Genomic DNA, 16,785 nt, shown 5'->3' on the forward strand with positions numbered 1-16,785 from the left:
TTATTTCACGTGAAAAGACGAGTAGATCAGGGGCAGTTTACACACACACAGTGTGTTACTACGATTCACTGTTTGCTTTCACTTTCTACGTCTGTCAAGTCTCGCAAAAAAGCGCGAATGGACGTGCTCGACACATGCGTAGAATGTCATACTGTGGACTCGGCTGTCAACATTTGTCGTGTTGTACGTGTACGGGATGTGCGGACGACCGCGGATCCTCCTGATGACAAAAATTATGTCATGCAGGGGAACCACGATGCCAGCCCAACATCGTGATGGCTGTTAGCCATCGACGATGGACGATGTCATCGTCTATCGGCCCAACCCTACTGAGTAGCTGCTTTGCAACAATGTTGTAGAAATGAAATCAAATTGAAAAACCATTAAAATCACTACAATTATAAATTGAGAGGAAAGTTGGTCACAACCCCCAATCTCAGCTTGATACCTAAACCCATCGCTAACCATTCAGTACATTAAGTCTGTTTGAAGAAAAGAAAATTGTTCCAGGACCACGTTGTTTGCGAACCCTTTTCTACCTTGCAAAGTCACGGTGAGTAAATCACAAAATTTTCAGTCTGTCTGAAAACAAAGTTGTGTGCGCAGGGGTCACGGTTGAGACAGCAAGAGCTTTTGAGGATGAAATAACAATCACTGAAGTTTTGCTAAAGTAATCTACACAAGATTGTATGTTCTCCAACTGTATGTTCTGCTTTGTGTAGTTATCTGTGAAATGGTGTGTACTGATTACTTTTGCATGGCCGAAATTCGGATGACAGTCTAGGAACATTTTCTGCTATTTTTCTGTACAATTGTTTGCAAAGACTTTTGATGTTAGTCTGTTGTGGTGTGATGATGATCTAGGCTATTTTGAGATAAACTGCACATACATTAGCTGTTTAAATAAAATACTCAAAAAGACAAATAAATAACTTTATGAAAGCTTGTCGCTTTATCTGCTGATGGGGTGGTAGATTTGGAAATGTGCTAACTTTAGCCTGCTAGCACTGAAATTATAATCCCACCCTCTATGCGATTCGCCGTCCTAAAGCCACGCCACGCCTCCTCCAAACACATGAATGTATTTTGTAAATTAAAAGTAACGAATTACAAACTAAATCCATTAAATTCTTCTCGAAACATGTACATACCTATCGTCTTTCAGACCCTTTGCCTGCCAGAGCTGTCTTCATCGTGTAAAAGCTGAACCGATGTTAATTCTAGTTTTTCCTCTTTCATGATCCAGATGTTTTTTCGACTTTCATTTTGTAGATGGACTTGTTGTCGGTTCCGCAGGAAAGTTTGATTGTTGCTGATTGTCCGCCATTCTCCCTACATTGACACAGCGGACGTGAGCGTGCTGATGACGTATGATGTCTGTGTGAACAGGGTGCGCAGTGGTATGCAAAATACGTTAGCTGAAAATGTACACATGACCAGTCACAACGTTCGGCCAGAACGTTTTTTGGTCCTACGCCTTTCACAGACGATATATAATGATAAAAATATTATTTGACCACTATACTTCTTGATTGCTATCAGGATGTGAAGAGATTTCCAACCAACATGACAAAAATGTTTCTGGACAGGATCACCCACTCTGCCTTTAAGGGCGAGAATTAATGTAAAATTAAATTTAAATGTAACTCTCCTGGCTACGTATGGGAGTTTAATATCAAGATTTGGTTAATGCTGTCTAAGGGGGCGCAGTAAATTCCTCGGCTTTGCGAGAAACGTTTGACATTTGAAAAGTGGCGTGAGAAAGAGGGAGTGAAAGCGAAAGGTTAGTAATGCGCCGGGTGTCGTCAGCCTTGAGCCCAGCGGCTGAAACAAATCAGAGCGGAGGTGTTTGGAGTCAGAATTATGGTCCGCTTTGTAGCCATGTGAGCATCATAAAGAATGGGCTTGTGACACAGAGAGACGCTGTTACCCCCATCTGCCGAAGCTGCGTGCTTTATAGCGTGCGACCGCCGTATCGCCGCTCCTCAGGGATGCCACAAAACATTCCACTTTTTAATTCTTTTTTTTTTGGCAGTCCTCTAGGACATGCTGCGATTGTGTCGCGATCATTTGGGTATTAAAAGAATAGGCCGGAAGGAGTTGTGTTCCTAGCTTTCTTGAGAGAATTCGACACGAGGTTCGATACATAGATAATCTCAGCGTGCATCCAACCCGTGCCGTTTAGTTTCTTTCATCTCTTGTTTTCTGGCTCTTCCTTCTCAAGACGCTTGGCCCATAAGGTCTTACATTTGTTTGTCTTAGTGTTGATTGTTGAAATAAATCACTGAAGGTGTACCTCTCACTTTCTCTCTCTCTCTGGAGGGATTATTATGTGTTTAAAGTCTTGTTGTGAGACACAGCGCCATACCAAATCTTCATTATATTTTCACACCTCTTCCATGCTTTACCCGTGCTACCTGAGGAGAGACATCGATATAAAGTAACTTAATAAACCTCCGACTCTGTTCCAGGGTGCTGGATTACGTTCTGTTCTGTCACCGTTTCAAAACATGCAAATGAGACTCTCTGAATCAGCTGGAAATCTATCTATTTTTCGCAACAAATAAGAAAAACCCCAAACATATTGAAGAACTGGGATCGTGTATTGAATCAGTTTTTATTGGCTTATAATAAGCCGAGGTTGAAGCTTTTGCTGTGTAAAATGTGTGCTGTGGCCAGTGTTGGGTAAGTTACTCTGAAATAGGAGTTAATTACTAGTTACTAATTACATATTCAATAGTGTAATTAGATTACTGTACAAATTACTCTCTCCCAAAAGTATTTAATTATTTATTACTAATTACTTTCTATATCCTATATCAACCTTGATTAGAATTGATTCAAGGATAGACGTGAAACGGCTTATTTAATTCATTCAAATAAATAATAAATAATGACATAAATTATTCTTATTAACCAACCAAAGTATTCAAATGTGAGAAGGATACATTACAGCATACATTTTAAAGTTAGACTTATAATTTTGATGTCATTTCCACTATTGAATATATTACACAGTATTTAGTTTAATTACATCAGAAGTAACTGTAATTAAATTACAGTAAAACAAGAGTAATCCCTTACTTTACCTTTTCAAGGGAAAAGTAATTAAATTATAGTAACTAATTACTTGGTAACTAGTTACACACAACACTGGCTGTGGCTATGTTCTCTAATTTATAATAGTTATATGAGGCAAAAATAGGCACACATGAGACGATTCAGTGATATGCTTGTAAGGTTACACTTTATTTATTTTTGCAGTTGTCTGCAATTCATTCAGTTTAATGTACAGACTCTATTTCGGCAGTTCATATCAATTTTCAGCATTACGTGTTTTGGTAAGAAAATTAATGAAATCTATAAAATCTTTATAAAAAATTAAATACAAGTTGTTATAAACATGTATGTGTATAAATAAAAGTAAATATAAAGTCTAAAGCATTTGGCATGTACAGTCAGTCCACATATTTACGGAAGGTGAAAGAGTTCTGCATGTGTAGGGTACTAGAGTTTGCAAAATGATGTTATAATACAACTCTAGTCGAGTATATTTGGTTTCTCATCCAACAGTTGTTTAGGGTTATAGTGACTCTAAAGGCGTTCTGAGGTCACAGTTCTGCTGTAGTATCATTTTGTCCTTGCACAGAGCACTTAGCCTTGAGTTGCTCCTGGGGGACCTTTGCTTTGGATAAAAATGTCCACTAAATGACAGATTTCAATTTCAGTGATGTCTTGACTTTTTGGGGCATGCTTTGAGAGAAGTTGACCTTGAGCACAAACATGAGGTCCTTCAACCATTACCTTACAACCACATGCGCATGAAATGTAACAAATATTTTTTTCACAATATTGCATTGTTACTTTAGAAGTACATGGGACAGCACTGCATTTTGCCCTGAGATTAATGTTTTTGGTGTAAAACTAGATCCGTCACAAGTAATCCAGCTTCATTTCCACTTTTAAGTGTGTGCGATTGCTCACGGCAATAATGAGAACAAGAACAGGTACAAGAAACTTTAATGGGGTAAAAATGAATTCACTTTCCACTGAATTAACTTTGGTATAATACATCAATTCTGAATTGATGCTGTCAGGATATTAGTTTATTTCACATGTTTGTCTTCTCTGGTGAGTTATTAAAATGAAGACTTTACCTAACTGCAAGACTAAATAATATCAAGTAAATGAAGTAGAAGTAAAATAAAGCTAACGTTATGCAGAAGCATTGATTTTTTTTGGTAATATGAATTGTTAGGTTATTATTTTATCCACACAGCACATTTTCACTCCAGTATTACTTATTTAAAAACACATACAAAATTTCCCTTTGTGTTGGACCATGCTATGCGTTTTGGAGGTGGGAGGGTTATAAAGTGCCCTTGTTTTTGGTTTGGGCCACTGCAATCGGTTATTGGCCCACACCTATTGGTGCACCCAAGTTTGCTTGTCTTTATCTAGTTACATAAATACAGCTTTTGATAATATTTAGAGTTCTAAGTTGATGACAGTTTGGAGCTAAAAGTGGAGATTGTCTTGATCAGAGCATCTGCTGCATATGTAGATGTATGTTCGGTTTACTTTTTTAATAAACATGCTCTCATTCTGTATCTAAATCTCTTTTCCTGTCTTTTTATCCTGACTGTACCATCTGTTCCACTCAGAGCATTGACTTACTATTCACACGCTCGCACACACACACGCGTACACAGACAATTATCCTTCCAAAGACCCTTGGCCCTAATTTCATTTGTGCCTCTTGAATCTCTGTAAATAAAAGCTCTCATTGCATAAAATAAAACAAAGACCAAGGGACACTTTAAATGAGAACTGAAAGCTATTTTGCCTTGTAATCACATCTGAAATGTGCTCTAAAATGCCTGTGAAACTAAATAAACACACTGATTACTCTCTTTCTCTCTCTCTCTCTCTCTCTGCAGTGTGCGAGTGCAGAAGCGGTGGTAGTGATCTTGCACCCAGGTTCTCCTCCTCTCTGCCCACGTATCTCCCCGTGTCCTGCCAGCTGCAGGGTGCTGAGTCATCCTTCTTTCTCCGGGAGGCCACGCAGGAAGTGATGCGTAACGGGAGCTTGCAAACACGCAGCGAGCCTCTCTTTCTCCACTTGGTCGATGCTGGCCCAGCTCCCCTCTTGTCGGTCAACTGTAGCTATGGCAATCTCACCGCGGAGATGCCTGTACCACCCGATCTCCTCCAGGGGTCGCTGCCTCGCTCCTTCCACACCTCAACACACCTGACACTGAGCTGGAAGGTGAGAGCACACCTGGTGTCCAGGAGGATAGGAGCGGATCGTTCACAGATCCAGGTGTTGTTTTACCTGGGGGGACGCAGGTGGGAGGATGCGGATCCTCCCGCGGAACTGTTGCCTTGCGTCCGTGTCGTAGGGTTCCGGGAGCCTGGGGAAGGTTCTGTATCAGCCGCCTGCCATCTAGAAGGAAACCTGGGAATCTGTGTAGCCCAGCTTGGCGTCCCTACGAGCTGGTTCAACCCCCCCCCTCCGCCACGCAGACGAACACAAGAGCCCGTTCCAGTCACTGTGGAGCTGCACTACACCGTAATTCCTCTGGAGGGCCTCAGAAAAGAATGTGTAGCAGGTAGGGTGCAAGGGAAGGCCATAGTGCAGGAGGGGAATATGCAGAGGATTGGGACGGTGATTCTCGCCACTGGGGAGAATAAAGAACCCCAAAACAGACTCAGACTGGACAGCGATGTAGAGGTTGTGGTGCCGCCCAGCCCGTTTAAACAGGGACAGACTGTGGGATTTCAAGTGCTAATGAATTCTGCGGCCACCACTGAGCAGTTTACACTGAGGTAAGATGACGCACACCTGTGAGGGGTGTCTTATGTGTACAGTACAATGTTAGGGGTGTAAAAATGCATTAATGCATTGAAATGCATTGATTTGACAATGAAAATTGGATTAAAAATCAAATCACTATTATTGTCACATCACCACGTGTGGTGAGTGAAAGTCTTGGGTGCGTACTCCGTACAAAGTAGAATGCAGTTGGACAGACAACTGTATGACTATATAAACTTGTGTTGTAAGTGACAGTATGTAGTGCAGACGAACAAAGTATAAATAGACAGACCGTACAAAAAAGACAATATACATTATACACATATGCACAGTATATAAACAAGATATACACATTAGACGTTGAATATATACATAAAGGCCCAATCCCAATTCTATATTATACCCCTTGCCCCTTGAAACAGTGTGGCAAGGGGAATGGCTAAAAACATTCCCCTAAGAAATGGGACACCACTACTACACTGTCATACGTCATTATAATACGTCACTGATACTACGGAGATGCGCCGATGTTTATCACAAACTTCCAAGATGCTGCTGTCAGCTGTAGTCATATCAGTTTCGTGGATTACAGCCAAAGTGAACCTGAACTTTTTCATCAAAAGCAGCTCACCACACACCCCTCCGTTCGCCGTCTCCAGAGTGCGATAGCAAGCGGGTCTGGGGAAGTCAGAGCGCGTTTTGATTAACCCGATGTTTGTGATCGCATTCCGTGGATCTCTCCCTCTGTCCAGGCGGGGAATCGGAGGGCGATCGCGAACAGACAACCCTGACAACCCCGCATTGGTTCGTTCTGCTTCCCCCGGTTCGTGATTGCATTCCGGAGACGGCCCTGGTTACAATTCCTTTTTTAGCAGTTGTATATGTTGTACCAAATATGTTGTAAAATGTAGCGACTTTTTATTAACGTTTCAAGTATTCAAGACAAGAAACTTAACACAACATTAAATATAACATAAACAAAATTATTATTTGTTGTTTAAATCCTTATCAAAGCCAAAATAAAGGCTTACATTATACTTGCATGAGCAGCCATGTTGGAAAATTTCAAATAATAATAATAGCCTGATAATAATAATTGAATAATTTATTGTTAGAATTGTTTGTATCTTAATTTGGGATCGGGAAAGGACCACGAGCCGGGACTCGAACTCGGGAGAGCGCCATATGTTGGAGCACTCCGGCATATTAGAATTGTTTATATAAGTATTATTATAATACTCAATGCTTTATTTCCAATAGCTTGATTGTCCAGCACACAATCCACATAGGCAGAGGACAAGTGGATTTGGAGGATGGATGGAATATAATCTCTACCATTCAATTACTATATGGCCAAAAGTTGTTTAAAAAAAATCTTCAAATTGGACTAGATTGTGACCAGATTTCACATTCCAGCAATGCATGGCATCATTTCCTAAATTCTCCTAAATTTCTCAAAGAATCAAATTCAAAACATTTACACCCATCATTCAGCGCTAACTTTTATACACACAGACAAAGTTTGGCGACCTAAAGTCTCAGTTCACATATGCGTAGCATACCCAATACTGCTCGCTGGCAGCACTCCAGACCAGAGGCCTTGGGGCTTTCCCGGACATATGATAGATTAGACTTATTCATCAGCGGCACAGATAAAGCAGAGCTCCAGACTACTGCTGTACATGTTCCAGCTCCTCTCCTCTCTATCACTGCTGTTGAGTTTTATAATAGGCAATAATTAGTCTGTGCCATGCTCATGAGGAACATTAAAATGGATGAAGCTATGCGCTGAGGTTATATCGACGGGCATATAGCACAGAACGCAGAGTCTTGCTTATGGTCAGCGATTTTTAGCTGCATGTTTACATCCACAGCATTGTAATTGCGTTTGATTTATGAAGGCATGCCACTTTAATAGGTCAGGCAGACCTGCTATTAAAATACAAAGTTTATGCTTAAACTAAGATAGATCCTCAGTCTGAGTGATGCCATCTCTGTACGTCTGTGTCTGGGATTACGAATATCTGCGTGATAATCGCTATGGAAGACGTCTCTCCCTTCTCAATTAACTTCCGTCAGCACGGAGACAGATACACGCTGGCAGAGGGAGATGCTATTGTCTCTGCTAGTTGAACGATGGTGGAACATCAAAGACGCTCCTGCTGGTGTCGTTTGGGTCTATAAAAGATGTGTGATGTCTTTCATTTCGCCACCTGCTATCTGTTTAGATGGAGGAAATCAAAATGTTTCCCTCCTACCCATGATGGGAAAAATCTGCCAAGCGTTGTTTGTTTGTCTAGAAAAGCAGAAATTTCTGCCCTCATTGTTGCTAGGAGGAGATTGAAATAGCTAAAAATAGGCCCGTTTGTTCCTCCTAAAATCAAAACCGAGTTTTGTGTAGTTTTTGTTTTGCTTATTTGTGCGCTGTACACGTGGAGAGACACGGGCCTTCGAAAGCATACCTCTGTAGACGGTTGTATCGTCCTAACAAAGAAATCTTTTCATATTTATATTTTGTGCTGCTGTCGCAATGTGTAAAGTTTTCGAAGTTTTAGATCAGCAGCCTAAACTCCAGTCACAGGAGCAGAGTTTTTGTCATTATTATAAAGCTAGAATTAGCTGTTCATTGGTTCATAGTAAATCATAGTAAATTCTATCATTATATTAAAGAAATTAAAATGAAGTGGGTATTTATGTACAAAAACAAATAGAGTTGAAACAAAGGTACTGTATAATTAAATATCTCTGTACAAGTACTTCTGAATAGAGCTTGTAGAGGATGGATAGATGTAAAAACCGGACACAGTTTGATGGAATCTAGTTCTTTTTCTGCTCAGAGGGAGATGTGGTCCCTCTACCTTGTAAAATTGAGCTATAATTTGCCTTTTCTTTGTTAACAAAAGTACCTCTGCTTGTTTTCAGTACATCTTGTTCCTGTTCGACAAACTGACATTGAGACCATAGTCAGACTGGTGGATGGGATATTTTGGTTTGTGTGTGTCTGGGAGGAATGTATGGGTTTGTATGCATCAAATGCATAGAACATCTAATCTGATCAGTTTTGGACTCTTCTGTCTGTCTTGCTCTATCATGTGTGCCTTCTATGCAGCTGTCAAAAAATGTTATTATGGGAGACTCATTTACACGGCGTAATGTGATGCTTGTTGAACAAATGATGTACAGTTCTCTCAAATGATTTGCCGCATTTCTCCAATTTTAGTACTTGGTCGCAAATCAGTAAGCACAGCTGTCTAAACTGTTTTGCATATCTTTGCTAGTTAACAGATTTGTACTGTTTTCACACAGTTTTCAAGGCTAGAACTTCAAACAGAATTGTAGTTTAAATTGATTTTTATTTTTTGTGCTGATTTTGGGGACATTTTGTGGAATTAGGAGGGACGGATTTATGCTAGGTGAAATATGTTAAATGGGGTTGTTTTTTAAATTATGTGTGGATCTGCATCACTGTTGACATATTTAAAGCAACACTTAGTTTATCGACCTTAAAATAATGGGTGGGTTGCACCAACAAGGATTAGTCTTAAATCTAGATTAAATCAAGGTTTTTTTAATAGTTGTGTTATACCAAACTGTAAACCTTGTTTAAAAATAATCAGGTTTATATTTAAGATATCATTTGATCTAGGTTTTAATTGCACAGTAAATCTAGATTAGCTTTATTCTGTTGCTCCATTAATTTAAAGTCTTGCTTTCTTATCCAATACATAAGCAAAACGTCTGCGATTAAACTAAAAAGACCGACATCCTGAGAAGAGTAGCTAGTTATTTTAGCGGCCTGTCTAAATTGTGGTCTGGTCCGGGCCCGAATAGGCGCACCTTAGCCGGCGGTGCTGCCGCAAACAGCCCCAGAACACGACCGAGGACGACCCCCGGAAACGCAATCGCCTACCGGGGCCGTTCGCAGCGGCGTCGACGGCAGGGGTCCACCCGCTCGTGATTCCCGTAAAGCGCTCTTCTATCTTATGTCTGCTCCAGTCACAAGCTGCAGGATAATGATGCGGCTCAACTGTCATATTTGTACGCTGTCTTATCCCTCAAGGCTTGTGAGTGTCTATGGAAGATCAGACTGATCAACCAATTATCCAGAGAGAGGTTTTTAATAGCAAAATTACGTTTCTTTTACATGCACGAGATCTTTATTTCCTTTTTACATGACAGTGCAACACTGTTGCTGTTTAGTTACACCGGCAAAATCCATCATGGCGGACAAAATGAATCGTAGTATGCACATTAGTCGCGTTTGAACTTTGTGTCGTGCCTTTGTTACAGCCGGCTCTCACACTGCAACAAAAGAGGGAGATCAGGCGCAGCCAATTCTCAACCAAACATTTATTTATTATAATCAAAAGCTATATAGAGCATCATATACCTCAAAGCAACTCCACACAGTAACATTTATCCTGCGTCCAACAAGTGTCAGTTATGCAGGACACACATCCAACGACACCCGATGAAACACTCACGCACAGCCTAGGGACATCACCTCAAAACCGAAAGTGAAAAGCAACGCACTAAATGGCGCGTTAAGCGTATTTTTCTTTCTCATAATTGGAAACGCTGCTCAGTTGACGGGTATGAAAAGCAGCCGATCACAGTGCAATAATGTCACGTAATACCAGTGTTGGGCAAAGTAATTAATTACTAGTTACTAATTACATATTCAATAGTGTAATTAGATTACTGTACAAATTACTCTCTCCAAAAAGTATTTAATTACTTATTACTAATTACTTTCTGTATCCTATATCAACCTTGATTAGTTAACTGATTCAAGGATAGATATGAAACGGCTCTTTTAATTCATTCAATTAAATAATTTACTAGTTACACCCAACACTGCGTAATACACACGTAGGCACATTTGAGAGTAGTAGTTTTTAAATTTGATTGTATTTAAACAGGTTATGAGTTTAGATCGGGTCAGTCGCACTCGCACCATTGCATTTGAATATTTTTTCACGGTCGCACATGTGACAGAAATGGTCGCACTGTAGAGCCCTGCAGAAAGAACCATTCAGTCAAAGGGTACAGAACCGTGTCTTTCTTATCTTTTTATAATCTGAAGAACCCTTTTTCGCCACAAAGAACCTTTTGTGAAACAGATGTTAAAGGTTCTTTACCATTATGGAACCATTTAGACAAAAAAAGGTTCTTCTATGGCTAAGTGAACCTTTATTTAAGAGTGTATTTCTTAAACCTTTTCTACTCTCTTAACTTTCTTTGACAATATAATCAGCACTGTCAAAATACTTTTTTGGGGGCCTTTCAGATTTGATCTGCCTATACACAAATTAAAAACAAGAAAACTAAAGAAATGTTTAAACTGTTTTCAGCGGTTTAATAATCAGTACTGCTTAGAATTTGCAATTACATTCCAGTAAGAAATAGTTTGTGTGCTTTCTCAGAAGATTAGTCTGGCTCGATAATAAACATACTTGTAAGCAAATGTATGAATTCATTATTATTTTTTGCATAGCTTTTTAAAGTTAGTCATCAGATGATGCTTTGTGTGCCTCCAATTTTGTAAGATCTGTTAGTTGTTAGGCTATTTATTTACAGGGAGTTGCAGATAGCTGATCCATTGAAAGTTACATCACAATATAACTCTCTTAAACTTTACAGTGACAGAGGTTGATCAATGACAAAGATACTAATATCAGCTTTTGTCTACATTAGGTGCCAAAGAAATTTCTGGTGGTTGTCTTATGATACAACAAAGCCACACATCTTAAGCATCCTCACAAAGCTGTGCTTTAGCCCAAAACAGGACACTGTGCTCTCTCTCTCTCTCTCTCTCTCCCTCTCTCTCTCTCTCTCTCTCTCTCTCTCTCTCTCTCTCTCTCTCTCTGTCTCTCTCTCTCGCTCTCTCGCTCTCACAATTGTCTTAACGCTCACAAAAGCTCTTGATTATACATACTATCGACACACTGACAATGTTCAAGTTTTTGAATGGAGATGGTGTGTGAGAGAGGCACTTGTGACCTTGAATTGTTTGATTAAAAGGGTTTTAAAAGTCAAAAGTAGCTCATAGAAGCTAACATTTTTACATTGTCACTTTTCACAATTTACATTTAGTTAGTTTAGTTCGTTTATTAGCGGGCACCCACAATCTAGCTAATTTCTTAGCTTATCTTAAACTTCTCCCCTTAGGTACACAAACACACACAACAATACTGTTGTGTACTTTTAGTATATTACACTGCATTCTTGATCATTTCAGGAGAGTGGCATCATTTGTAAAATCTGTTGTCAGATGAGTTATATTTTGCCTTAACGAGTTTTAAATCTATAATGTCAGATGGGTGGCATCTATTAGCATCTATTATTTTTGCATAGTCTAATTCATTTAATTTTGCTCTTGGTGTAAACAGACTTTTAAGGCAAATCAAACAAACAGATCAAACAAACGCCAACGAACAGCCTTTACAGAGGTTGCACATGCTTGCAAACACTCTTCACATCAACAGTTACAGACATTACCCTTCATGTGCTAAACTTGAAAGAACTTGAGGATGAATGTTCAAATGGATTTTTTATTAGGTGACTTTGATGTTTGCGTTCCACTGGTAAACCTTTTGTCATGGCATGAACTCATATAGCTTACAGCTAGATTTGTATTTTCTTAAGTTTCATGTAGTCAGTATGCAGAAGTTTCTTTGAATTCTACCTTGAGTTGCTTCATGTGCTTTCCTTTTTGTTGGAACATCATTATTTTTGTCTTTTTTAGTTAACTGGTAAGACTCATATCTGCCAAGATCTTTTAAGGGTGAAGATGGCCACCTTTGGGGCGAAACCACCTACAACAGGAGATGTTTGGCTTTAGATTTAAAACGGCAGCAGATTGGTCCATCCTTCATTTCTACTTTTCTACACATTTTCTTTATACTATCTGAAACTGTTGTACTATCAGGACTCTAGGTTTCAGGCTAGCTAGCATTAGGCTTAAATTGTGCTTGCAGAGCTCTTTTAAAACATTCACGTTATCGTGACCCCTTCCTTTTGTACACAAGCCAGCGCAGTGTGCTCAGTGATTTAGATACTGTAGTTCTTCAGGGAATGGAATTAAATGGGTTTGACTCTTGGATGAATGCTACATATGCCTCCAGGGGCCTCTTTCCTTCCCATATATTTATACTGAACGCACTCAATGCCGCTATCAGAAGTCAGATACATGGAGATCAGAAACAAGCTCCTTGCTGGGAGTTGGATATGTGTGCGTTTGTGTTGGTTAGGGAGAGTGAAACTGGAGGTTGCCAGATAGATTGTTTAAGACGGAATAGACGTTCTTTCTCCACGGGTCTTGCCCTCTTTGTTAGGAGAGCCACGCTAAGTGCTTTCGAGATTGGAACGGTACAGAATGAGACCAGGCGGGTAATAAGACAAGCTTCAGCACAGGTGGGAAGCCACAAGTGTTCCTGACCCTCCATCATCTTCGCAGTTTAACGTAATCATGCACATACACACACATTTAGCTTGCGATCACCTCTCATGTTGAAAATAATTACCCATTTATCACATCAACGACCCAGCTTAACCACACAGACACACACATTAAGCACGCAACGTTGTCTGTAGTTCTTAATGAATGAACAGGTCAGGCTGACCACACGCGCACACAACCCATCAACGAAATTGTCTGTGTATGGCGAGGCTGAATGAAATAAAAATCCCAAGTAGGATTTCATTTTCGTTAGGACCAATTCCCTAGAGATCTGTAGGTCTGTGTCTTTTTTCTTTGCGTATATTTCATGTCTTCTAACAGGAACTAATGATGCTCAGTGCCTGTTCAAATGAATATTTTAGAGTCGGCTAATGAGGATGAGAGAGAAGACACACTTTCATGGAGAGAGAGAGAGGGAGCAAGAGAGAGATTTATGGAGGTAAAGTGGTGGGTGCTTGAACATTAGGCCACACTGGTTGGCAGGCGCAGCACTGGTGCACTCTGGGATATGGAATGGCTAACATTAACACTAGAATTGGATGCCGAACCAGAGAGCTAAAGTCATCCCTTACTGCAAATGTGTGTGCGTGTAGTTAGCTACTGTATAGCTTGGAGGCAAAAATGTCCCAAAAAAATGTGTGCTAAATCTGACAAAACCTCCCTTTGGGGACGTCCTTTTCGATTTTTAAAATTGCAAAAGTTTTCAATTAGGAGTTGAGTTACAGTGAGTTATTAATTATAATTGGCTTTATATAATTATATCTTAGCTCATAGCTAAGTGAGTTTGCTTGTGTGTGTTAATGTGAAATATACACTGCCCGTCCAAAAAAAGTCACCACCTGGGCAGTGCTTTGATCTGGGGTTGCTGCAGTTGGTCAGGTCTAGGTTCCAGGGGCGTAGCTACATGGTGGCCGTGGGTGGCCACCTATCTGGCCACCTCTGTTGTGCGAAGCAGTTTTAAGATGTGTGTCGGAGTTTACGGAGTGCTGCGCAGATCATTTAGCTTATGCACTGAAAGTAACGCGAGAACATTACTCTCGTGTTAATATGATGTCATACGCTGACGCACTGATGCAAACAGTCTGAGCACTATAGCTGAACAGCTGCTAACCGCTTTGTGACAGTGTACTGTCTGTGTACCATGGAAGTTCATCGCGAGCAGAAGGATCAGGTCAGTAAAATCAGTCTTGTTTAACTGGATTTCATTCATTAATTACATTTTCGCGAAAGTTTAAGTTGGGGTACTGCAATGTTTATTTTCTATAAAAATGCTAACTTACTGCAAATAATAGCTAGCAAATTATTTTAAAATAATGTTAGCACATGAAAGCATTGCAAATAAATTGTTTACTTTACGTTTGTTGTGTATGTTTTTGACCAGCAAACTATGTGTAATGAAGAATTGGTGTAAATTACAGTAGAAGTTAAAGAATTTCTGTCTGTAAGGATTGTTTGGTCACCCTAATAAAATCACTGGGTCTTACCTAGCCACCTCTAAAAAAAAGTTCTGGCTACGCCCCTAGGTTCAGCAACATTATGTGCCCAAAGAATGAGGTCAGCTGACCTATACTGAATGACCAGGTTATTCCATCAATGGATTTTTTCCTCCCTGATGGCACGGGCATATTCCAAAATGACAATGCCAGGATTCATCGGGCTCAAATTGTGAAAGAGTGGCTCAGGGAGCATGAGGTATCATTTTTACACATGGATTGGCCACCACAGTGTCCACATCTTAACCCCATTGAGAATCTTTGGGATGTGCTGGAGAAGACTTTGCGCAACAGTCTGACTCTCTCACCATCAATACGAGATCTTGGCGAAAAATGAAAGCAACTCTGGACGGGGAAAAAAATGTTGTGACATTGCAGAAGCTTATCGAAACGAATCGAATGGGTGCGGTAATCAAAGCTAATGGCAGTCCAACGAAATATTAGTGTGTGTGATAGAGCTGCACGATTCGAACACCCACGCGATCTCATTAATGAAAATCAAGGATTCTCATGTCTAACTTACCTCGGACTAAAATCATAACGCTTCAATATGTGCTGCCGCAGAAGCAGAGATAGCATTATTATCATAAGGTATGTAACGACGTCACTAACAGTCTTTTCAACCACACACTATCCTTATTTCTGTGTCCAATGGTCACAAAAGTATTGGGATTAAAGCAGAGAGTTGCCAACTCACACGCATGAGACGCTTTTACAAGCTCCTACGCTGCCCAAATTAATCTCACACCAAACAACAGACCAACATATAAAGTAAATACAGCCTGACAACAAAACTGCTCTTATGTATGGAAGCCTGTTTCCGCCAGGGTTAGGACTTTTTTTTAGATTTTATAAGTCATTATTATGACTGAGTATCTCAAAATAATGAGAAATTAAGTCGAAATTTCGACTTAGTAACTCATAACAATGAGAAACTTTCTCATAATAATGACTTTAGTATCTCATGAGATACTAAGTCATTATTATGAGTTACTTAGTTTCTCATTATTATGAGTTACTAAGTCGAAATTTCGACATTATTATGAGAAAGTTGTTATGTTTCAGTAGTGTCTTTCTTTAAAGACCCCTTCAAGCAGTCTGTAGATATCAAGCAAGACCTTTAATTGCAAGTGTCACCTTATGCATTTTTTTTACTGAGAAATATTTCATATACATGTTAATTCAATGCATTAATACTTTTTAGGAAGTTAAACTTTGACATGTAAAGTAAAAAAAAACACTTTAGTTTACTTATGGAATTTGTGGTTAAAAATTTCTCACTATAACTACTGTAGGTTAACCATAAAATATGTAATAATTTTGAAGCAAAGTCCTATGTATTACATACCTAAATATTTTTTTTTGTCAGAACCTCTAGTAAATGATGTATTACTTTTAGTCATCATTCAGAATCGTAAAAGAATCGCAAGCTCTATTTGAAACAAAAGAATCGGGATTCTCAATTTATCCAGAATCGTGCAGCTCTAGTGTGTGACTTCTTTTTTGGACGGGCAGTGTAAATAGCCTTGTATGAAAACAATTGTTGTCTATGTGATGTCATTACTACATTAAAAACAAACCTGTGTGTGTTTGTAAAACAGTGTAACACAGACAGACACGTTTTACCTTTTCAGTTTAAGACAACAGGGGTTTAAAGCTGAATGATTTATTTGCAGGATTTATCAGAAAGGAACAGATTATCTTGATGAATAGAGGTTTCATTCCTGTTTGTCTGGTGCTGATTTGTTTCAGTTCACTTTCAGTTTCTTTACATGCAGCTATACTGGCTATTATACTAAACTAAAATGGATGTGTCTGTCTATCTTACTATTGTGCACATCTTACTGGTTGGCAGATTTGAGTCTGGCAGGCCTATTAATATAGAGAGACAGTGGCATCACATCTATCAGTCAAATGATCAGAGTCTGGGAGAGAAGCAGTCAGTTCATACAAGTCAGTTCCATTGCTCCTGTCTGTCCGCTTGTTTATCCGACAGTGTGATGACAGCAGAG

At 39.5% G+C, this 16,785-nt stretch overlaps 1 protein-coding gene across 2 annotated transcripts in view; it reads left to right on the forward strand.

The window, feature by feature from the left end:
- The window catches only part of si:dkey-215k6.1 (transmembrane protein 132C), a 168,377-nt gene that overhangs the window by 45,462 nt on the left and 106,130 nt on the right, over positions 1 to 16,785 (forward strand). Inside the window, exon 2 of one of the 2 annotated variants that reach the window (XM_057361482.1) lies at positions 4,941 to 5,829. The exons of the other annotated variant lie outside the window; for it this stretch is intronic. Coding sequence (XP_057217465.1) covers positions 4,941 to 5,829 — 889 coding nt within the window. The remainder of the gene's footprint in view (positions 1 to 4,940; positions 5,830 to 16,785) is intronic. 2 annotated transcript variants of the gene reach the window in all.

The sequence above is a fragment of the Triplophysa rosa genome, linkage group LG2 (genome assembly GCF_024868665.1).
Source record: "Triplophysa rosa linkage group LG2, Trosa_1v2, whole genome shotgun sequence".
NCBI classification, from domain to species: domain Eukaryota; kingdom Metazoa; phylum Chordata; class Actinopteri; order Cypriniformes; family Nemacheilidae; genus Triplophysa; species Triplophysa rosa.